Here is a 23776-nt window from a genome sequence, read left to right as displayed (position 1 = left end):
GGAAATGCGGCATTAATTCTTTCCAAGCTGTTTGTTTACCCTCTCAGATGCTGTAAAGGCTATCTGATGTCAGGGTCCCTGCTGCAAGGAAGCATGCATGGTAGGCAGTTTAAAGGCTTTTACTGTACTCAGGAGGCTCTCACACAATCACTGCTGGAGGGAAAAAAATACACTAGGATTAAGGCTGAATTTTCATTCTTATGTTGGGGGGAAGGGTTTAGCTGTGGGACTCCCACTGATTTTAATAGACAGCTAAATCCTTATACAGCCCTTAACTCCCTCGCTGCTGCATGGCACTGGTAGCCCAACACCTCAAAGTGCAGCATCACAGGAGTGCTTTCCCTCTCCGAATAGGTTCATTCGGCAAGAAGCAAGCAATGTCTTTCCAAGCCATAATTATTTTGTTGAGTGCTTATCAGGGCCGCCCAGAGGATTCAGGGGGCCTGGGGCAAAGCAGTTTCGGGGGCCCCTTCCATAAAAAAAGTTGCAATACTATAGGAGGCCCCTGCGGGGCCCGGGGCAAATTGCCCCACTTGCCCCCCACTCTGGGCGGCCCTGGTGCTTATATGAAAAGAGCCAGTACTGTAAGCTTGCTGGGGCCAGGGCTGTCTCTTTGTTCCGTATTTGTACAGTCCCTAGCACAGTGGGGTCCTGGGCTACGACTAGGGCACCTGGGTGCTGCGATAATACAAATAAACAAACAAATTAATAAATAATAAATAATAATAATATGCACCCAATGCAAAAGAACCCAAATATCTGACAAATATTTGCAGCTCTAATTGCGAGAGCCACATAGTCTTTTAAACACGTTTATCTTTATAAATCAAAAGCTTCAGAGCTCTTTAAGCAGAATGAAAAACAAGGAATTACTCCCCAGCATTCACAAGCAAGCCAACCACAACAAACCAGTCCTGGCAGGCCACCATTCATGAGTTTCTCTTCCACTTACTGAACGTGCAAGCAATGGAACAAAGAAACAAACAGCTCAAGGCTCAGCTCCACCTTTCATTTTCGAGCATTCAGAACAGTCAGAAAGAGGAAACTTTGTGGCTTTATAAATTCTGACTATTATTTGAACGGAAAGCGTCTTAGCACAGCTTCTCCCATTCACTCGCACAGAGCGTACTGAGCACACGGCACACTGAGGGACTCTTGTGAGCAGAAGGCAAACAGCCCTCCAGCAACTTGGCCATTATGAAGAATAATTTCTGGCATGGACGAATACTGCACACAGCTGTACATTATCCCCACCAAAATATGTGCTCTCCTTTTTATTAAAAAGATATATCCTGCCACCAGAAGCCACTCATCTGCAGAATTAACTAAAATCCACTAACGATTAAAAAATGTAATTTAAAGGGGAAGCTGAGTTTACTAGATAAAACACTCTAACCACGGAAAGGAGGGTTTCCTGGCTAAGGCACTGAACCAGGACTTAGGAAATCTAGGTTCAGTTCCCAACCCTGTCACAGACTCTAAGACCTTGGGCAAGTCACCTGATCTACCCTCTGCCTGAATTCCCTGTCTATAAAATGGGGATGATGGTTCTTTCTCCCACGCTTTGTCTGTCTCAGCTGTATGCAGGATCAGACTTTTAGACTGCAAACTCTTCGGGGCAGGAACTATCTTCTCACATGGCCAGCAGCACAATGGGGCCCTGACCTCAGCGGCTATTATAGTATGAGTAGCGACAATATTATATACCACTTTAAATGGCCTTAAATAGAATGAAGACAAATAATCAAATGAGAAGCTAACATCTTGACAGGCCGATGCTAGGATGGAGGTCAGAATATCGCTGCCATTTCTGAGCATGGGGAGGCAGGGCCTTTCAAAGATGGTGAATGGTCAGTTCTGTTTTTTTCCCCTTAGTTAAACAATGATAAAAACTTAACTGTTAAATCATAAAACTCAACAACAGGCAACAACAACATCAGATGGTCCGGCTTTCCCATGCAGGCAAACAGCAGCTGCATTCTCTGCACCATGGCTTGCATTAACAGTGCATTGGTCATGCTAGTAAGTCACTATGTAGGCCCCAGTTCAGCACAGCATTTAAGCATGTGCTGCAGTCCACAAACATTCTGCAAGGCCCCAAAGCACACACCTGACTTTAAGCACTCCTGTGCTTGACATTAGGTATGTGCTTAAAGTTAAGAGTTCTGCTGGATCAGGGGCAGAGGACTCGGCCCCTTTCAGAATCAAGCCCTAAGCTACCTGCCCCAGGGAGCCAACAGCAATGCTGGGAGCAGATCCCAAATCTCCTGCATACCAGGCTCCCGCCCTCACACACAGCCATCCTCTCTCCGTTGCACACCCAGAGCATGAGAGAGGGAACCCAGGTGTCCATGTCAGCCTAGCTTGCTTGGACGGGTTCTCCTGCATGCTGGGCCCTGCAGACTGCACAACACACCCGCAGGCGCAGAGGGGACCCCAGCGGGGGCAGGCTGAAGAAGTGCTGGTGTGACCTGTAATGCTCAGGCTCTAACGCTGGGGGGTGAGGGAAGGCAACCAAGCTTCATGCGGAGTAAGAGCTCCATGGGGGAGATAACATGAGCCTCCAGGGAATCTGACTGACACCCATGGCCAGCCTAATGCAAGGTCCCATCTTGTTTACCATCATCCACTCACCCTGTCCAGCTTGCCCAGAGTGCCTCTGCCTCCTCCCCTATCTCACCTGCTGCTGGAGCCGAGTGGTGTGGAGAGAGCGCGCTGCCCTCTGACTCTTGGGCCTGCGGGCAGGGCCGCAACCTTCCTTCAGCCTTTCCTACCTCACAGAACCCCTCTGAGGTAGCAGTGTGGGGTTCCCCCCACGCCTCATTAGTGTTCACAACCTAAGCACTCACAAGCCCCCAAGGGCTTCATTAGTAACCAAGCAGCAAAGGATCTGACCACCTGGAATGCGGCTTTTGGGAGAGGCCCAGGACATGACAGGAAGCCCCAATAAAAGGTTGTTTCAGTATCTCAACCATAGCCCATTGTAAACCACACACCTTAGGCTGCATCCACACTACAGCTCAGGGTGCGATTCCCCTGCTCGCGTATACGCACTAGCTCCCACTGAGCTAGCAGAAGCAGGGGAGCCGCGGCAGCACGGGCAATTGAGGTACAGTCGAGCCGGGCGACGGCCAGAGCTGCCTGAAATCGGTGTGCGGGTGCTCGGCAAGGCTCTGCCATGCCTCCGTCGCCGCTCTCTGTTACTGCAGCTACCCTGCTATTTATACTTGCACTAACCCAAGGAGTGCTAGTGCGCAACGAGCAGGGGAATCACATCCCCAGGGTAGTGGAGACATAACCCTAGTCTACACCGGCTGAGTTAGACCCCCCCAGAAGTAGGTGTGCTCAACATGAGGAACAATGACATACAACGAAATATCTCAAGTTTGGGGCAGCTAGGAAAAGAACAGCTTCCATTTTCATCCTGAGCTGCCTGTTTCCATTGCAGCGTTGTGGTAATTTGCCCTTCGAGCAAACATAGGCAAAGTGGCAAGAGCAAATCTCCAATGATTCGCCAGGGTGGGACGAGTCAGATGGGTGTATATTGGCATGTAAATGAAAAGCAACATCAGGGACCACCAGGATCATCATCTTCCTGCGTAACAGAGGCCTTAGGACTTCCCTGATGTGATTCCTGTTTGAACTCCAGCAGATCTAGTTCATTGTGTCGAGGGCTCAGACCTCCACGTCCTTAATAAAATCCAGATTTTACCTGCATGTCTCTGAGGGAAGTCACAAATAGACAAGAACTAACTTAAATGCAGTATTTCTGGAGGACACAAGCACATTTATGCATTTACCATGTAAATCAGGAGTATTGCCACCAAAGGCAAAGGAGTTACAGTGGGGTAAGTAAGAAGAAAATCAAAACCATGGACTAAGAAAAAAAAGTCTCCCACCTTTTCGGGTTACAGAGATGGAAGGCTGCACTGACAGAATTTACGTGACATGCAGAAACGCATCATGCGGCAAAGGTGGGCAGGAAGTGAAGGCAATTCACAAAGCAAGAAAGGGGCTGATGGAATCTCTGATCGCAGAACTTTCCACTCCAATTGTTAAAGCAATAACGGTCACGTCAAAGCAACAGGGCCCAGCAGGGGTGACTCACATTAATATTACAGCCTGAAATTAACACGCCCCTATGATAACAGTCAATATGGTAGAATGTGGTTAAGATTCTTCCTCTTCAGCCACATAGTTGGAAAATATCTCTCTCTCATTTCCAAGTCAATTTGGGAAGTTAAAAAGCGATGAGATTATTTGTTTTTCAGCAATTACAAAGCAAAGTTCTCATATAAAATAATCCTTTGGCTTTACCCTTGCCACCCCTAATTTAAATATGTGGGTCCAAGCTGGTGCTTTATGTGCCACCCCACGTCCCACACTTCAGTATCTCTCCAGGAGGAAAACAAAGGGAACACAAAAGGCAACAGTTTGTCAGTCTAAGTGTCCGTGCAAATGATAAAATTCACACGCAAGGCCAATTACCATGTGCAGCTCAAAGTGCAAAACGGCAGCTGGGCTGTGAGTGTGGTCTCTAGCCTCAGTATTTATATTCAACACCTGTGTGAGTAGTTCTCAACCTTTCCCCGTGCTGCCGCCCCTTTTGCCAAGACCCCTCTCCCTGTTAACAGTATGGGAAGAGCAGGGTGGTTGAGTTAAGAACCTTTGATTTAGGTAAATAGGGCTACGGTGACCAGATGTCTCGATTTTACAGGGACAGTCCCAATTTTTGGGTCTTTTCCTTATATAGGATCCTATCACCCCCCACCCTGTCCCGAGTTTTCACACATGCTGTCTGGTCACCCTAAACAGGGCTGATTAAGCTATAAGAATCAGTGTCTTTGCAGCCACTGAAGAATGGTGTTACCAGCAAAAGATGCTGGGTGACGACAATCAGACTCTTGGCCTTGGAAAGAGTGTCTGCTTTACACACACTTCTGGGGGTGGAGAGAGGTATGGCATGCTCCCCCAGATCCTTCACCAAACATACTAGGAGTCTGATTTTTGAATGCAGGGGCCTGAGAGAACGTCACAAATCCAGCATCTGCACATGGGCACTCACAGGACAGATAATCACGGAAAATGCACGGATCCAGGTGGTGACCCGTCTAGAGTACTGAGATGGCCTAGTTAGGGCCTGGTGTTTGGAAATGGAGCCTCCCGTGCGCAGAGTGCAGGCCTCAGCAGAGGTAGCCTGTGCCCCTCAGACAGGCCCTTGGACAAACCAATGAATGCTGACTGGCTGAGTCTGGGCCTCGTCACATGCGCTAGGAAGGGAATTAAAGATGAGGCCACGGAAGCTATGGTAGGTGGAGTGGGTGCATGCATCGGCCTTTCCTGTCTTGGATGCCTGGGCTCAAACACAAGCTCACATCACAAGGGAGCGTGAGCTGGGTAGTCTCTGGTGCACAGCCTCATTTGCGTGCATCACAGCTCAGCGCCACTGGCAGCGTGTGTTCTCAAGAGAGCCAGCAAGGGACACTGCATACCCGCTTTGAGCTGCACTGGAATGGCTGCCTTGAGAAGCTCGTCAATTGCCTGCCTCCACTGGTGCTATAGGCATCTCCATTTTGTGAGTACAGTACTAGAGTTACCCACAGATTTAGAAGACGAAATCCTGGGCCTGTTGAAATTAGTGGGATCTCACCCAGAAAGCAGAGCATCAGACAGACATCTTCTAATTGCAAGGATGGGCCTGAAACCACCCAAATCTAAAATTCGTGGCTGTCCCTTCCACACCTCTCTCTGTAATGGGCTAATCCAAACAAACCCACAAACTTTGGGAAGCTTGTATCCCAGGATCTAAATTTTGTAGCTCAGACTCAGATACCACGGCGATAGGCGTGGGATAAGAACCCAAACATAAGAGATTTCTTGGTCCACCTAGCAATTCAAGCCCCATGTCTCACAATATCAGGTTCCTCCCTAACTGCAAACCCAGCTGAATGAATTTCACTTTACCACTACAGGTCTGTTTCCCAGGAAGTTCAGGTCGCTGTTCTCTCCAAAGAGGTAGCCCTCCGGGTGCGTGGAGTCAAACTTCTCACCTCCCATGATGAAATGGCTGGCAAAGTAGCTCCCTAAAAGGGGTCAGAAAAAATAGAAGCTGTCAAATGCACTGAATGGCGCTGGAAAGTGAATTCAGTAAACTGCTGAGCAATGAAATGATCCCAGCGATTTCCAATTCAGCCACATGCTACCATTGAAATTAAACAAATTTAGTCAATGCGTTCAGATTTTGTTTGTCTGTGGAAGTGCTTCACTTGAATCCCCCGGGGCTGAAGCCTCCAAAGCCAGCTGTAACTGACATGAGACCTGTTCAAAACTGCGACATTGTGGAGGGATGATCCAAGGTCTCAAGAACCAGGAGCCCTATTCTTCACGCTGTCTGAGTAACTGAAACAGTCCTTCTGCTTGGGGTTAGCACCACTGTCTATATTAACTGTCTAGTCTGAAAGGGAAACTCCAGAGAGTTGTTCTGTTACCATAATTTGGTGATTAGACAGAGTCACGGAAGAGAGGAGAATTCAAGGCAGCTTTTAAAAGACACCTGTCCTGATGTCAGCAGCTCCTCTGATCTAGCTCAGAGGAGGGGACCATTTTAATGACACTTCCCCAAAAGAACCTGTCAGTAAGTGGTGCTCCCATCCTACTCGAAACAAAACTGCACAGAGTCATCCTGAAGTCTGGTTTGTTAACCACGACACTTCCAAAATAACTCTACGCAAAATCCCCGCCTAAGGCTTCCCCCCAGGCGCAGCTGCTCCTAGGTGTCTTTCCATCGTGACCTGTGCACTCCACTCCTCCCTGTACCCATGCGCTCTCTGCTGGATGCCTACCCTACTACTCCCAGGAGTCAGTGAAACTTACTACATGGCTTTCCCAGCAGGATCACCAATCAGGTAAAGAGGTGGGTTATTTTCAGCAGACACTGACAGCCTGGACAGGCCTCCTTAAACTGCTCACGGTCAGACTGAAAGGATCGCGTTTTTCACTGGAAATCAGACAGTTTCCAAGTTGCTACGAAGCTTGTAAGGGTCATTTCAATGGAGCAACCCTCTCCTCCCTGCTCCCTTGTCTTTTTAAGTGATAGACATGACTTTGCCATCGCTTGGAAGTGGATCTGCAATGCTACTCCCTTCGGCTTTGTTTAATAAAATGTATTTATTTAAATCGCAATAAGAGAAATTGGACAAACAAAAGATAGGGAAAAAAAATCATCAGGATTTGCAAATCTAGAACCATGTCCATTACATGCCCATGAAATAAAGCATCGGTACTGGTTGAATCAGATGCTCTGCAAAGAAATTAACTCTGTCCCACAGGCCAGCACAAGGCATAGGTGTCACTTAGCCCACGGGGACTTGCTTAGACCTTGGGTTTGCCCTCTGAAAAGGGGACCCAGTTCAGCCCTGGGAGTTCCACTCTAGTAGTAGTCATTATTACATCATATGAAAGAGAGAACTCCACCTTTAAGGCTCTCTCATGGAAAACCTGATCCCTCTGGTCCCATTTACTTCTTCAGAGCAGCATTATGGCAGCTTCTGGTCCAATTGTTAGCCTGATTTTAAAGCGCCTCTCTGGTCTAGTGAGTTGCGTCTCTTAGCACCTGGTTAGAGTGATTAGCTCTCTTTTATCAAGAAAAACCTCGTCGCAGGACAGACTTGGAAATCTTCATGCAGATTTTACTGAGGGTAACATTTTCAAGAGCACAGAAGTGATTGAAGAGCCCGAGTTGTTTCTCAGGCAAATTCCCAATGGAGACAATGGGAATCTGCTTGCATAAGGGCGTAGCCTGTGGGCCAAATCTTGAGGTCAGTTTTCATCAGTACAGGCACCTTAGTGAAAAGTACAATTAAGGTTTACCTCTAAGAATGATCTATGTGCAGCACATTCTTCCTTCAGTGCCTGCACACTGCCTGGTTATGGATGCTATCTACCTGCCCCTGGGGAGAGCAGATTCCCAGCATGAGTTAATGCATCACATACATTTCCCAGGCCTCTGACACCTGCCCCTTCGCCCTCTAAACAATTCACAGATTTCACAGTAAAAGGTCAAACCACCTTTTAAGGAGCTAGCCTTAATCCCAGCCACGCCAGCAGCAATAGATAGCCAGCCTCTGACTTGCAAGAGATAAAAGAGGGGGGATTGTTCTCCAATGATTCTTCAGTTTCACAAATGGAGGGAGAGCAAATCAACATTGGGGATTAGAAACAGAGGTATTAATCCTTATAATAGACTTGATTTAATTTCTAGGCTTGCTAGAGAATACAGCAGCGGCAGCCGCTCTTCCCCCACCCCCATCACCCAGTCACTGTCATGCCAGAATGCAGGGATGTCTCCAAAAGCCCTGGGAATGGCAGGAAAGGGAGCAGCTGGAGGTCAGAAGCTGAGTCAGTCTAGCTCTGCTGCTGAGCCAGTAAACACTGCCAGAATAGTGAGATACTGACAAACACTAGAAAACACTGGGCCCATTTCTGCTCTCACTGGCTCGATGTAGATCAGGAAAGATTCTGGTGCAGCCAATGGAGTTAAAAACTGGCGTGGGATCAGACTCAGACCCTGTGTGTCTCAATATATCTGTTCAGTTCAAACAGTGACTGCCTACAACTCCCAGCTTTACACTGGCATGTCCCCACAGCTCCTAGGAGGAGGGGCGGCCGGGAGGGCTCCACACGCTGCCCGCGAGTGCCACCCCTGCTGCAGTTCCCGGCCAACGGGAGCTGCACCTGTGGAGCCAGGTTAGGGTTAGGGGACTTGCAGGTAGGAGCCGGGTCGGAAGCCTGCCAGCCCTGCCAATCTCCTCCCCTGCCAGCACCCACGGGGGTCCTGGGCCACGGGCCGCTGCCCACCTCTGCCCCCCACCCCTCCCCAGGACCAGCAGGGATCCCGGGCCACCCCCCCATAGCACCCACAGCCCCCGGCCCAAGGTTTACGTAGGGGTATATAGTAGAAGTCACGGACAGGTCACAGGGCCAGGAAGTTTTGTTTACTGCACATGACTTTTACTGAAAATCCCTGTGACCAAAACATAGCCTTACCTATAAACACTTTGGTGCAAGGACTAGTTCTCACTGTTGACACAATGGGGGCCATACCTGAAACTGGCCTCTTTAGGCACTACCATATCACAACGAATAATACGGTTGTTTAATTAACCTTAACTTACACAGTTGTTTAATTAATCTTAATTTCAATGTTCTAACATTTGAGCGCTTTGCACCCTTTGGCACCTGTGGACTCCATGCAGATACAGGGTGGATCAGAGCCTTCTGGGGGGGGTAGGAGAGTGTGAGGTGACATTTGACATGATTCCTAAAAGCAGCTAAAAGTTACACTGTGCAATTTAAAAAAAGAAAACCACCAGACACCTAAGCGGGTACAATGACGTAGCTCACAGCTGAGGAAGGCTCGACTATCAATTATTGATGCCTGCTGCTTTCTGGCCCCATTTTCCACGTGCATAATTTATAGGTAAGATAGTTTCACAGAGAGAAAGCTGCCATCTGAAAGAACTCAACAGTGAGCTGCCCTCAACCTTTGCTAAAACCGGTATGGGCACATGTCTGGGGAGGAGAGGTGAGGATATACATCACATGGCTTCACTTGGACAGATTAAGGGACTTGGGCAGAAGAGTAAATCACAGAAGTGCACATTAAACCGTCTAAGGGGAGTTTCCTAGGCCCCTACAAAAGTTTAAAAGGGGGCAGCCTGCAGTAAGCAGCAGAGCCATTTATTGTGTGTGCTCAACAATCCTGGAGCCCTGGGTTCAAATCCTGATCTAGCACCAGATCCACTTCTGACTACGCTCAGTGGAAAGGCCCCCAGTGGACTGGGCACTTTGACCACGATGGTCTCCCGTTACTTCTCAGTGAGCACGCTCCCCACACAATTCAGTCAGCCAGGTGAGAGAGGGCTCTCTGGAGGACAGGTGCTGCAGATCAGAAGGGAGGTGTCTCTTACCTGTGCATGGCACTCTATAGAGAGCACATGCAGAGACACATGAGGAAGCTGGCACTGCATCCGCCTAGACAATGCCTGGTTCTAGATAGGGCCCAGCAACCTCTCACTTCTCTGAGCGACTGAAGTTCAGGGTGAAGGTTAAAAGAAGTTGAAGGCCAGGGCCCAAGGCCCCCAATGCAGGCAAGGGAGAGCAAAAGCTAGTGTAGATGGGGCAGCACCTCTCCAGAATCCCATGGAAACCCCTGGGCAGGACTGGAGCTCGGAGGCAGGGGACTCAGGGGGAAGACACTTTACACTGCTTGCTCTCATCTGAACCCAGGGGAATTCAACACAGCAGTCAGTGCTGAAAGCACTAGCTCCTATTTCCCCTGGGCACAGGGGTGGGCAGGGGAGTCAACGGCTGCATTTCTCCCACGGAAGCAACTATGCTGGAAAAGCTCCCTATGCAGGCATGAACTTTCCTTCCCCTGGGATCAGAGGGATTTGGAGACTGTCCCGCCTACCTCCTCTGATGTTCGCCCAAGCCCCTCCACCTTTCGTATTACTCCGGACCGTTCTGTTGTCTTGTGGCCGCTGGGGCTCAGCAGCTCTGGACTATGTCCAGATCCACCAGAAAACCTGTGTGACCTGGTGCAAACCAAATGATCTCCCTGGGCCTCAGTTCCTCATCTGTGAAATGGGGATATGGTGTGTGGTATCACTCACCCCCTGGGGAGCCACTGGGACTGCATGTTCCCACATTCACACGGCATTCCCTCGCCCCTTCATAAACACCGTCTTCCTTTCAGATGCAGACTTAGTGCTTGCGAGAGGGGAAATGTTGCCTTGTAAGGATGCCCGAGGAAGGTGTTTAGTTTTCCCAGGTTTCTGGGTGGGGACTTGAGCTGCTTTTGTTTTGTAATCTGAAGAGGAACCCCTAGATAGTGAACCAGGCTCTTGCTGCTCCTGACACCACCCGGCAGAGTGGTTATACCCCTTTCCTCTCTCTTATTTAGACTGTAAGGTCTGCCCGGCAGGGACTGTCCCTTACTATGCACTTGTACAGCACCTAGCATATCAAGGCCCTGGTCTCAGCTACGGTGTCTCGGTGCTACTACAATACCAATAAATAGCAACACCACTCAGTCAGGTGAGCCTTGGGGTTCGCTACCCCGCCTGCCCCCAGCTCATTGGCTGAAGGGGGATGTAAGAGAAGGGGCTGAGGGGAAGAGTTGCCTAGTGATTACAGTGCTAGCCTGGAACTCAGGAGACCCAGGTTCAAGCCCCATCTCTGCCACAGATTTCCTTTGTGACCTTGTGCACTTATTTCAGAGTAGCTGCCATGTTAGCCTGTATCTGCAAAAAGATCAGGAGTACTTGTGGCACCTTAGAGACTAACAAATTTATTTGAGCATAAGATTTCATAGGCTACAGCCCACTTCTTCGGATGCACAGAATGGAACATTAGCAGGGAGATACATATACATACAGAGAACATGAAAAGGTGGGGATTGTCCTACCCACTCTAAGAGGCTAATTAATTAAGATGAGCTATAATCAGCTTTGCCTCGATTTCCCAACTATAAAATGCAGATACCAGCATTGACCTACCCCACGAGTGCGGTGAGGATAACTGCACCATATGCTGTGGCAGTGGCGGGTATATGACAGATTTCATTATGCTCAAAACTGAGTGAAAACACCCCTCCTTTTACCTTCTTTAATACAGGATCACTTTGGTACATAAGAAGTCAGAGTTTGGAAAATAAGTTGGCAAATGGAATAAGAAAAAGCATTAAAGGGAAAAAATAAATAAAAGCATTTCCAAGACTGGTTTGTTTTTCTGTTATGAGGGAAGAAGATCTATAACCAACTCCTTACTGGAGGGAAAATGTCTAGCTTCCACTCCAGCTACCATGAAATCATTTGGACACAAACAACGAAAGCTCTGGAGCAATGAGAGCCTTTGGATTTTTCTCCAGGTAATCTGGATAACAGCAAGATGTCTTGGCTCCTGGCTATGCTTGAGCCCTCCTTTCAATACCAAAACTCCGCTACTGCCCACCTACAAAACTCTTTGCTTTTCAAGCAATAATTGAGCAGGAAGCCTTATAAATTTTCCATAGGCCCAGCAGAACGGCATCAGTCATGGCAGAGGAGATTAAAGAGGGAAGTGGTAAATTGACAGTTTTGGCTCATCCACATGAAAGAGGAGAAGGAGGAAGCAAATGGGTTGTGCTGGTCCAATGCTCCCCTCCCAATTAGGTGCAAGAGGGGGAGCGGGGAAAGAGAACAACAGATCTATTGTTGCATGGAGTTTGCCGTCTCTATGATCAGCCTTTAGTGAGCGCAAAGTGAATGGTTCCAGTGGGATCAGAGGGTAGTTATATGCTGCTGGGGCACGTCAACTCTGACACCGGACTCCCGAAACACTAACTGTTGTTTCCATCATGCTGCTGCCTTCATCATCAGTTCATGGTCTGGAGTATTAATACTTTGCTTCCTTTCCTTTCCTCCCTTAAGTCACTCACACATGCAGGGACATAGGTCATGAGCAACAAGATCAGAGATTCATTCTACGCTGACACCCTGGTGCAGGAAAACTTGCAAACCAGGCTACCTTGCCCCACCTCCGGTGAAGAGCTTGCTTTGAACATTCTCCCAGAAATCAACCCTTGAGCCAAACACTTTAACTGCCTGGGCACTGCTGGGAACAGAGGGGAGGAGGGGTCTGAAGTCCCCACTGTCAAGCAACAAGCTTCCTATTATTGGCTAATTATAATTCTTTAACTGGCACCTGCCTCAAGAGGATTAAACTCTGTCAAGGATGGTTAAATTGTTGAGGGAGAGCCAGGTTCTAATAAGATTTAAAACTTCTGAGACCTCAAGGAACAAATGAAGAATACAGTAGAAGTGAACTGTGCGATTTTAAAAAAGCAACAGAAGTTTGAACAAGGCATCACGATGTCACCTGTACACTAAGACAAGCCTCGTGTATCAGCATCCCTCCATGTCAACGTATTCACGTAAGAGAAGTCATAGACGTACACAATGCGTATTTGATGTGACCGGACTCCTTTTCATGTGTGTGCTGAACACCCAGCAGGTGAATTGCTACAGAGAAGGAATCTTGGGTTTGTCTTGTCCCGGGAAGAGATCTAATTAGGGTTCCACCTGCAATACCGTACACTCTGAGACAAAGAACTCGGCCATGGAGTACAGACAAGCACAAGGCTAAGTAGCTTGCAAGCAGCAGGCAGCTTTTTCCAGTTACTGTGCAATGCAAGGCTAATATACTAATGACAGCTGGGCTAATCAACTTAAGAGCACAAATAAAGCTCTCTTGCAAGTGTCCAATCGCTGTGGGTCTGTTTCCATTTTGCTGATCACAAAGAATTTGCTCGGCAGGAGGGGGTGGGTGGAGAAAGATAATGCCCCATCCAGCTCTATAGAAAACACTGCAGTTTAAACAGGAGTCAATTGACACCCTACACAGACAGCTCCCTCATCAAGTGGGCTGAAAGGCACTGTTCACCTTGAGAACTCCTGTGCACATAAAGCAATTGAAGCCAGTTTTGCTGGTTTTCTAGAATCTATTGCTGACAATCACCTGAGACTGCGGCTTTGCATTTCATTTCAGCTCCAAATCTGCTATACCACATTCCTTGCAATATACACCATTCATTACACTTCACACTCAGGATTACACATTAGTTACATCTCATCCCTTAGGAACAAAAGGCTGAAACCACTTTCCAGTTGAAAGGTGCACCACGGGGCAGTGTTACAGGGCAGATCAGAGGGTGACCATTTTTACAAAAGGGTTTGAAATCAAAAGAACAATGAAAATGGGTGGACGTGCTGGGGGGGCCAATTCATACTTCGTCTTGAAGCACTTAGCACACTGTTGGTGACGCATAAATAATCATATTGGGACTCCAAACACAACTGGGTCGGGCTAGTGCATTACAACCCTAAAGGGAAACTGATTAAAAAGAGGGGAAACTGACCAGGCTACTGCCACTGTCCAACTTGATCCAAGTGGAGCAAACAACACAAATGAGGATAAGTGAATTACTTTTTTTTTTTAATACCGATTGGATCATCTAAGATGTCACTAACACCACACATAAGGGATTCTTCTCGAAATGTACAGTGAAGCCTCTGCTTCTGGCCACCTGCTGTCCACAGCTGTGTTAACGGCTTGCAAAAATCTCAGTCCCTGTGAGATTTCCCAGTTAGAGTAATTTAGGCTGTAGCAGGCACCTGCAAGCCCCTCCCACCCCCGCACACACACACCTGCATACATTGTTGGTAACCTGCATCGACGGCTGCTGCTTTTCCTGTAGAGAAGAATGTCAGCAGTGTGTTAACTGTAAACTGAAGGCAAGATCATGCCCAACCCTGCGCAGGCATACAAGGAAGAGAGGTGGAGGGGGGAGGAGTTCAGGCACTAGGATCCTTCCATCTAGGGTGACCAGATGTCCCGATTTTATAGGGACTGTCCTGATTTTTGGGTCTTTTTCTTATATAGGCTCCTATTACCCCCCACCCCTTCATGTCTGGGCAGAAACCTGTGGAGCACCTGATGCACCCCACTGTAAGGTGCAGTGGATGCAGGTGATTTTGGAGGCATCATCTCTGTCTCAACAGCTGCCTCTGGCCTGATGCATGTCTGCATTTCCTACTGTGGGAAGTGGTTCAAAGCCACCCTCCCTCCTCAGCTGCCTCTGGCCTGATGCATGTCTGCATTTCCTACTGTGGGAAGTGGTTCAAAGCCACCCTCCCTCCTCCCTTAGCCCATTGTGGTATGGCTCATTTAGATTAGTGCAATAAGCCAGACAGAAGCCCTCAGGAGAAAGCACAGGGAGAACAAAGCTGAAACAGGAGAACGCTGTTTGGATTGTCTTCTTTTAAACAAACAAACTGGCAGCCACAAGCCAAAAATGTGGAGTCCTTGAGTCCCTATGGCAGCCTCTGATATGAACAGGTTCCACTGTTTGTATTATTTATTCCAATCGCACCTACGGACTCCGACCCAGTACAGGGCCCCATTGTGCTGTGCCAATGCATGAGAGACAGTTACTGCCCTGAAGATCCTCCATCTATCTGGATAAGGTAGTTAATGGGTGGGAGGCAAAGCAAAGGCACAGAGAGGTTATGTGACTTGGCCAAAGCCACACAGGAGGGCACTGGCAAAGGCAGAAGTAGCGCACAGGCACCCCAGCTCCTAACCTAATCCCCTGGATCATACCACGACACTTCCTCTTCTTTTGACTGTCACCTGGATGGAATGCTCAATTCCATCAGCGTGCCAGCACGACTCAGCACATATGCACCTTAACCGTGGCATCAAACCCCAGTATTTTGTTTGCACGGCATCACTGGTTGATTAGACCCCTCACGTCAGAGCCACTCGTATGCTCAGAGCACCTAAGGTTCAGTTTATGAATTTCAATAAAAACCACCTTTGTCTACCATAGCAGATTGGACAGTGGGTGGGGGAATCAACTTGTAAAGATAAACAAGCCTCCTTGACAAATAGTTTCTGAAGCCGATTCCATAATGGATAAGGCCCAGTGTGACAGTGAGCACTCAGTTATCAGACCCAATGTGAACTCAGATCTCTGCACTGCTGGTGGCAGTTTTCACAGACTTTAAGGCTGGAAGGGTTTATTAGGAACATCTAGTCCGAGCTTCTGCATAACATAGACCTGAGAGTCTCACCCAGCGATTCCTGCCTCAGGGGCACCTCTACACTGCAATACTGATGCGGGCCAGACAAGGGTCTTTCACTGCAGTGTAGACAGGGGTCAGCAACCTTTCAGAAGTGCTGTGCCACGTCTTCATTTATTCATTCTAATTTAAGGTTTCACATGCCAGTAACACATTTTAACCTTTTTATAAGGTCTCTTTTTAAAAGTCTATAATATATAATATATAACTAAACTATTGTTGTATGTAAAGTAAATAAGATTTTTAAAATGTTTAAGAAGCTTCATTTAAAATTAAATTAAAATGCAGAGCCCCCTGGACCAGTGGCCAGGACCCAGGCAGTGGGAGTGCCACTGAAAATCAGCTCACGTGCCACCTTCGGCACGCTGCATAGGTTATACCCTGGTGTAGACATACCTAATAGTCCAACGACCTGAGGCTGAACATATATCCATTAGAAAGACATCCAGACTTGATTTAAGACTCCAGGTGATGGGGAATTTGCCACAACCCTTGATGATCTGTTCCAACAATTAGTTACCCTTGTGACGTTGTAGTCTACGTGGTTTTATAAAAATATGCTATGAGTGAATAAATGTAACTGGAATATGCTTCATGCAAAAGGTCTCTTGTAAGGTATCACTACAAAGCTTATAATCTACTGAGTGCGATCATCTTATTTTGTATAAATGTACCACTCTTGTATCTGAACTAGAAATATGAAATATAACTCTGAGGCCTACTGTAATTATGCAATGTGGGCCATTATTGGTGGTTCGGAATCTTGATGACTCTCATTAACCAGGACAATTGTCTGCAGATGGCTGCGGTTTACTTGTAAGGGCTTGGCTACACTCGAAACTCCAAAGCACTGCCGCGGCAGCACTTTGAAGTGTGAGTGTGGTTGCAGCGCCAGCGCTGGGGCACTGTGAGCTCTCCCAGCGCTGCAGGTCCTCCACCTCCTCATGGGGATTAGCTTGCAGCGCTGGGGCTCCCAGCACTGGGGCACTGTTTACACTAGAGCTTTACAGCGCTGTAACTTGCTGCACTCAGGGGTGTGTTTTTTTCACACCCCTGAGCGAGACAGCTGCAGCGCTGTAAAGCGCCAGTGTAGCCCAGGCCTAAGTCTTCCTGTATACTTGTGTGCTGGCAAGTGGGCAATGAAGTGTTGCAGTGACATGTGATCATCTCACCAGAACTGGAATCCATCTTTAACATGGTGTTTTTCTAATGAGAAGGAGGGGGCGGGAACCCAAAGAGGGACAAAGGATTCCTGCCTTATGCAAAAGATACATAAAGGGGTGGAACAGAACAAAGGATGGAGAGGAGCCATCATGAAGAATCCTCTAGCTACCACCTGAGCTGGAACAAGAGCTGTACCAGGGGAAAGAATTGTGCCCAGGCTGGAAAGTGTCCAGTCTGAGGAAAAAACTTACTGAAGCATCTCTGAGGGTGAGATTATCTATATTCAGTTTGATTAGACATAGATTTTGCACGTTTTATTTTATTTTGCTTGGTGACTTACTTTGTTCTGTCTGTTACTACTTGGAACCACTTAAATCCTACTTTCTGTATTTAATAAAATCAGTTTTTACTTATTAATTAACTCAGAGTATGTATTAATACCTGGGGGAGCAAACAGCTGTGCATATCTCTCTATCAGTGTTATAGAGGGCGAACAATTTGAGTTTACCCTCCAATAAGCTTTATACAGGGTAAAATGGATTTATTTGGGTTTAGACCCCATTGGGAGTTGGGCATCTGACTACTGAAGACAGGAACACTTCTGTTAGCTGCTTTCAGGTAAACTCACAGCATTGGGGCAAGTAATTCAGACCCTGGGCCTTTGCTGGAGCAGACGAGAGTGTCTGGCTCAGCAAGACAGAGTGCTGGGGCCTCGAGCTGGCAGGGACGGCAGGGGTAGAAGTAGTCTTGGCATATCGGGTGGCAGCTCCCAGGGGGTTTCTGTGATCCAACCCGTCACAACCCTCATTGTTAAACACTTGCCTCTTGTTTCCAGTTGGGTAAACTGGGGTTCTGGATACCTTTATCCCAGTACATACAGTCTTCAAATTGGCTTCCACATCACTACATCCCATGGTGGGGCTCTGCATGAGAAGATACCAGCAGAGCTGCTGCACAGGAGATTTACGAACGGATGCTTTGGAGGTGCTCCCCCTGTTTGTCTATGTGACAGAAGTGAATGAGAGGAGACAGGCACAGTGTCCACAGTTACCCCTATTCGGTGGCTCTAAATATCTCACGTAAGGGATGCAAGAGGAGCTACAGCCATTCTTCCAGAGTGCAGGGAAGGAGCTACAGAACCGCAATCTAGCCCTGGTGCATCACCCCCTCCAAGCCTCCTGCATGCTTCACCAGCGTAGAGTGTGACTAATGAGTTGAAGTAAATTTCACCCTTAAACCTGGGGTGCAAGCTGAGTTACTTGCATCTTCCAACCAGTAGAAAGGAAACTAGATGCAACTGGGAGCAGAGAAAGGGCGTCACCTTTTTCCACACAATGAATAATAGTGCATTTCAATTCTTCGCATAACTGGCCTGACCCAGCTTAACAAGAAGCAAGAGGACATGACCATATTTCATTAATATGGCCGCATGTGTCTGACGACTTGCACGCATGAGTAAAGCGCCTGAGTCAGCAGAACCATGACTTTGGCCAAAGCAATGTCTCAGACTTTCAACAGAGAAACAGCTATGGCTGGGTAAAATAAGATACTTACGCAGTGAGGGAAAGGGCAACTGACAAGTCCCATGCTGATCAGTTAGACCCAGAACCCCTAAATCTATGAGAAAACAATAGGAGCTGCAAAATCTCGGCATCTCTGAAGCAGGGAACCAAGGACCATGCATACGTTCTGAGCCCCACCGCTTCCTCTTTGCTACAGCTATCATGTTCCCTCACCTCTGGAGAAGGTTACTTTTAATAATACACCCATCTCTAGATTTGCATTCCCAACTTTTGCATTTCAGAGAATGTTTACACTTCACACAAGCGACGCATGACACTTGTAGAAACCAACACCACAAGCATCTCTCCCACCCACGCCCAGAACTGTTCTTCTAACTCAGCCATCCCGCAAAAATTGAAAGAAAATTCCACTTAAGACCACAAGCAAAACAATTGTAATTTCTCTTGGTTACTAGTCCCCGGTCATCTTAGGTTCAGATGGCGGTATTTGCTCCGAAGACAACTTCTGGTAAACATCTGACTTGGTGAATTACTACTTCAGTTCCTGATCCAGCCTCGCAACTTTGAACCCGAGACACACTAAAAAAAATCACATGGGGGAACCCAGACAGTGCTAGAACCTGCCCCATTGCACCACGCTGCACTTTGCCTGGTAACGGAGTGCTCCAGTACCAGATTTGATACAGCATCTGTAAGTGTCTCTATAAGCCCGGACTTCTCCAGTGATAACCTGGACCCAACCAATCATCTAAAACACCTAGCAGCTGAACTGAGCTTTGCAGGTGCTCAGCCAAGCAACCGAACTGAAGATGAGAAAGTCCTTCTCACTCACGAAGAGCTCACTCTGTTGAGGAGCAGGATAAAGACATCTACCCCCAGCACTGCGGCCTCCAGTCTAGTCACTCCTTGATATTTTGAGGACATCAAATCACGGTAATACCAAACTAACCCATTGCCCTTCCTCAGCATCTTTCATCTGAGGACTGCAAAGCAGCTTACAGACGTTGATGAATGATGCCTCTCAAATCCCGGTGAAGTAAGTGGGGGAAGTATTATCACCCCCATTTCACAGGTAGGGAAACTGAGGCTCAGAAAGGTTAAATGACTTGCCTGGCATGACAGAGCCAGGAATAGACTCCCTGGGGCGGGGCCTTGGGGGACAGGGCGATATCGGGGGTGGAGTCATGGTTTGGGCACCGGTGCCCCCCCACACTTTTAGGAAGCTTCCGCCATTCCTGATGGGGATCTGCGGCAAAGAGATTAAATGACTCTCCCAAGGTCACACAGGGAGTCTGTGGCAGCACCGGGAGTTAAATCCACCTCTCTCAAGCACTCGTCCAATACCTTAACTACAAAGCTACCATTCCGCCTCTTCACATTTTTCCTTCTGAACTTTAGATACCTACTGTAAATGTCACTCATTTCCCAAAGATTTTCCATCAGGTCACGATACAAAACTTAGTTACATTTAAGGAAGGCAAAATAAAAGGATACAACAAAAATGACAGCATTTAAAGTGGCTCATGGGAAAGTGGAAAGCGAATCATCTCTAGCAGTCCCAGCACATGCCAAGCTCACAGTATCTACTGCAGTATTCAGGGACTCCACATAACTCCCCTTGCTGTAAAAAAGTGCGACTCCCATGTGTGCATCAAGAGGAGATTAAAACCACCAGGCATCACCTGTTTAAAATGATGACCCCACCAGAATAGACCTTGTAGTGTGTCCGGTGGAAATGAAGTTGTTAAACGCCAATAACCAGACAGATGTTTCGGCAGACCGATTCCAGCTATGCTGGCTATTACAAAGGCAAGCACGTATTTTCAGTACAGAACACAATTTATGTTAGCAGTAATTCTTTCTAAAAAGGTCCTTGCTAGTAATTAGCTAACAGTTTTTTATAGCACTAGAGCCCTTAGCTTTTACCTTAACCTATTAATATTCAGTGCCTCAAGGTTCATTTTGCAAACCAAGTACAAACGCATGGTGGATCAAGACATCTTTAAAATAGGCACCCCATCATGCAATACTTTGCACATCCATAACACCTTCCATCCAAGGATCACAATACTCTTTATATTTATTACTGAATTAACCCTCTCATAAGATAGATATTGCCATTCCCATTATACAGGGGGAAAAGGAGGTCAGTGATTCCTCAAGGTCACTCACTCTTCCATGAGGAAGAGCCAAGATCAGAATTCAGAACTGCTGACTCTCAATGTTGTGCGGTTTCATCTAGACCAGACATCCTGCTTGCATGATCATGTCAGAAGCACAGGTTCACCGGCTAGGAGAATTGCAAACCACACTCATGAAATCCTCAGGGGAAAGGTCAGTCTCAGATTGGTCAATAGGGAACTCGAGGGGAGTTTAAACAATGGTTTTAAAAATAACATGCAGCCCTGGTAAGTATCTGAAAGAGCGCAAGCCCCTAGTGCCTTGAGTGATATTGTCACCCTGGGAATTATTCTTCAAAACACAAAAGAAAAATGAAGTGGAACACGATACAGCTAAGTTTTTAAAGCCAGACAACTGTTTGCACCTTGTAATGACAATTTATCAATGCAATCTATTTAAAAGAGAATCATTAAGCTGGCAGACTGGAACTGAACCTGTACTTACTGAAGTTCTTATCAGAACCCAAAGTTCATTCCTCATCGTTGCAATATTCGTAAGCCGTTCTTTTCCGTGCCACACAAATAATGCAGAACACTGGCAAGAACAGCTGATGACACAGCTTTGTGTAATAGGCCAGAATTGTATAACCCCCACCCAGCATTTACGCATTTCATTTTTTAAAATGCAAGTAACACACGAGGCAAACATTCCAACCTGTGTGAACATACACAAGCCACCACATTTACGGTTAATTTGTATTCCATGCATGCACACACGAAGATGGGTATGTAGCAATTCATTGTGGGATGCTGTGGTCCCAGTTCAGTTTTTACTAGGGACTTCAAAAGGAATTTTGCCACAGCAAGGACTGAGTAAAACTCACTTCAATCTCTAGATTTAATCCTATAGCTATATCCACATTAGATACAATTAATAAAACAAATAGAATAGAAAGGTCATTTCTTTACCAGTGAGCACGGTGCTATGAATGTCACCAATATAATTCAGGCCCCGTGTAAAAATGTTGCAGCCTGACAAAGTATCAGCCTGCAAGCAAGGGAAAAGAGGATTTAGGGCAGTCCAGACCTTTGAGAACCTTTGCCTGGAAGCTCATACTTCCTGAAACAAACTCCACGAAAACTGATCAATTTCAGAAACTACTGCATCGCCCCCTACCCTGCAGAAGGACTGGACCAGCCCTTTTCCCTCACCACACATGAAATGATTGCCACGCTAGTTGAGGCTGGAGTTAGCTCCTGAGCATGCACAGGTCAGTCACATTGCTTCCCATATGTCCCCCCCTCTTTAAGCCTTACCAGATTTAGGAGGATATCTGTAGACTGAATTAGAAGGGATGTCCACCTCTTCCACCCCTGCGTTCTGCCTGCTAGTCAGCGCCCCCATGGCTGAGCCTTGCAGAGGGGATCCAGAGGCTGGGCTGGGGTGTTCCTAACGGGAAGAACGCAAGAGCAGGCAATGCAAGCGGGAGAGGGGCAGGAGGAGGAGGGCAGCTTCACACAGTCCTCAGTTAACCGCACTGGCTTTGCCCACTGCTCCTTCAGTGGGGAGGCTGCCGCATTGACTCTCCTGCTGCTGCTGAGCAGGGGACAGGAACAGCTGCCCTCACGCCCATCCCTTCCTCGCCGGAGCTGAATGCACGGCTGGACTGGGCAGGGGCTAGCGGGGGCCCCTCCTGGAGCACTGCGGCTCACCAGGGGCGGGGGATGGTGCCTGCATCGCCAGGGCTGAGGATGCCGCCGCCGCCGCTGTTGCTGGAGGGCCGAGAGGCAGCCCCTGCCCGCAGCAACATCATCTCCCCCTGCGCCGGCAGCCGCGCGAAGCCTTTGCACGGGGGGCTGGGCGCCGCCTTGACGTTCAGGCGGCTCGCCAGCCAATGGAGGCGGGGAGGAGGCAGCTGTCACCGGCCGGGCCGGGCCGGGCCGGGCCGGGGGGCAGGAGCCGCCTGCAGGCAGCTGCACGAGCTCACCTGGCTGCAGCAGCAGCGCCCCAGCTGGGGCGGGGTCTAGGCTCGGGGGGCAGAACTGGGGGGCCCGGCCCCGGGTCCAGCCCCGGCCCGGGGTGGGAGGAGCTGCTCAGAGGCAGGTCCTGCAGCCGCGAGCGGGACCCAGAAGTCACCTGCCGGAGGCACCTTGTGTGCATGGAGAGGCCGGTGTGGGGCCTCTCCCGCTCTTCTGAGCAGGATCTCCCCAGTCTGGGGCTGCGGCCCCTGCCCGCCCGCCTCCCTCTGCGCAAGGGGCTGGAAGGATTCGCTAGACAAGTCTATTAACCGGGTCCCCAAGGGATTCCATCAATGACACCAAAGGGGCCCCCTGAGTGCTCCCAGCACCTTCCCTGTCCTGGCTGGGAGCTCGCTAGACAGGGCGATGGGCCCTTTCCACGGAGACTAGATTGGTCTTGGAACTCCCTTTAAATGGGCCAAATGTGTCTTTTTTCACAGGCAAAACCAGAAGTTGGGCCCCAACCCAGCCAGTTGTTCCCTGCGCATGGACTGCACTGGAGATCCACCTGCAGAGCTCAGTGCAGGATCAGGGCCCCAGTACCCTGCTGATTATACTTTCAAGCCTAGGCCCGGAGCCACAAAGGTACATCAGCACCTCCTAAGTCTGGGCTTTAGGGGCCTAAGCCCCAGTTTTGGCCAGAGAACTCCCACCAAACCCCATAGGCACCTAAACACCCAGCTCCTAAGCAGTCAGGGCAAAAGTTCCTCAGCACCTGCATTTCTGCCTGGGGGCCTGTGCACTGCCTCTCTCTAGGCACCCAGACACCTATCTCTGCCTAACCGCAGGGGGAAGATAGGCAGGCAAATGCCTGAATCACATGCAGGGTCCAGTCTGGTCGGGGTGCTCAGGAGTTGCCTATGGGCTCGGGGCCCCTTCAAAATCCTGCCAGAGGAGAAGCTGCTGCTCCCCACGGTATAACGTTCAGTCCAGTAGTTACAGTATTCATTCATGGCAGAGGGGGAGAAAGGATTTGAACAGGGGTCTCCCGACAAGCTGCCTGCCTCCAGGCGGCTAGTTCCCGTTCGTGGATCGCTAGCAGGGATAGGCATCTCTGTTTAAATGCCTGTCTCCAAGAGAGGGGCAAGGCTTAGTATGTACCGCTCTCATTGGCATGGCCCATTGGGAAATTAGGTGGCTCCTCGCCTAGCGTGCTGGCTTCTGTGGATCCCATTCTAAGGCGCCTTTCTCCCCATTTGTTGTATAAGGAGCCTAGACACCTAGCTCAGCTTTGGGGATCATGACGTGTTCCTGCCCCTAAAAGTTG

General features: G+C 48.5%; 1 protein-coding gene across 3 annotated transcripts in view; it reads right to left on the bottom strand.

Annotated features, from left to right (window-relative positions):
* RNF157 (ring finger protein 157) overlaps positions 1–22289 on the bottom strand; it is an 89084-nt gene extending 66795 nt beyond the window's left edge. For all 3 annotated transcript variants that reach the window (XM_032792842.2, XM_075071777.1, XM_032792841.2), the window contains exons 1-2: positions 21808–22289; positions 5965–6083 (exon numbers count right to left, since the gene is read on the bottom strand). In XM_032792842.2, the coding sequence (XP_032648733.1) occupies positions 5965–6083; positions 21808–21895 (207 nt within the window). In that variant the 5' untranslated portion in view covers positions 21896–22289. The remainder of the gene's footprint in view (positions 1–5964; positions 6084–21807) is intronic.
* Between the last annotated feature and the right edge of the window lie 1487 nt (positions 22290–23776).

Source organism: Chelonoidis abingdonii, chromosome 13 (assembly GCF_003597395.2).
Source record: "Chelonoidis abingdonii isolate Lonesome George chromosome 13, CheloAbing_2.0, whole genome shotgun sequence".
Taxonomy (NCBI): domain Eukaryota; kingdom Metazoa; phylum Chordata; order Testudines; family Testudinidae; genus Chelonoidis; species Chelonoidis abingdonii.
This window is presented reverse-complemented; position numbering and strand designations above follow the sequence as displayed.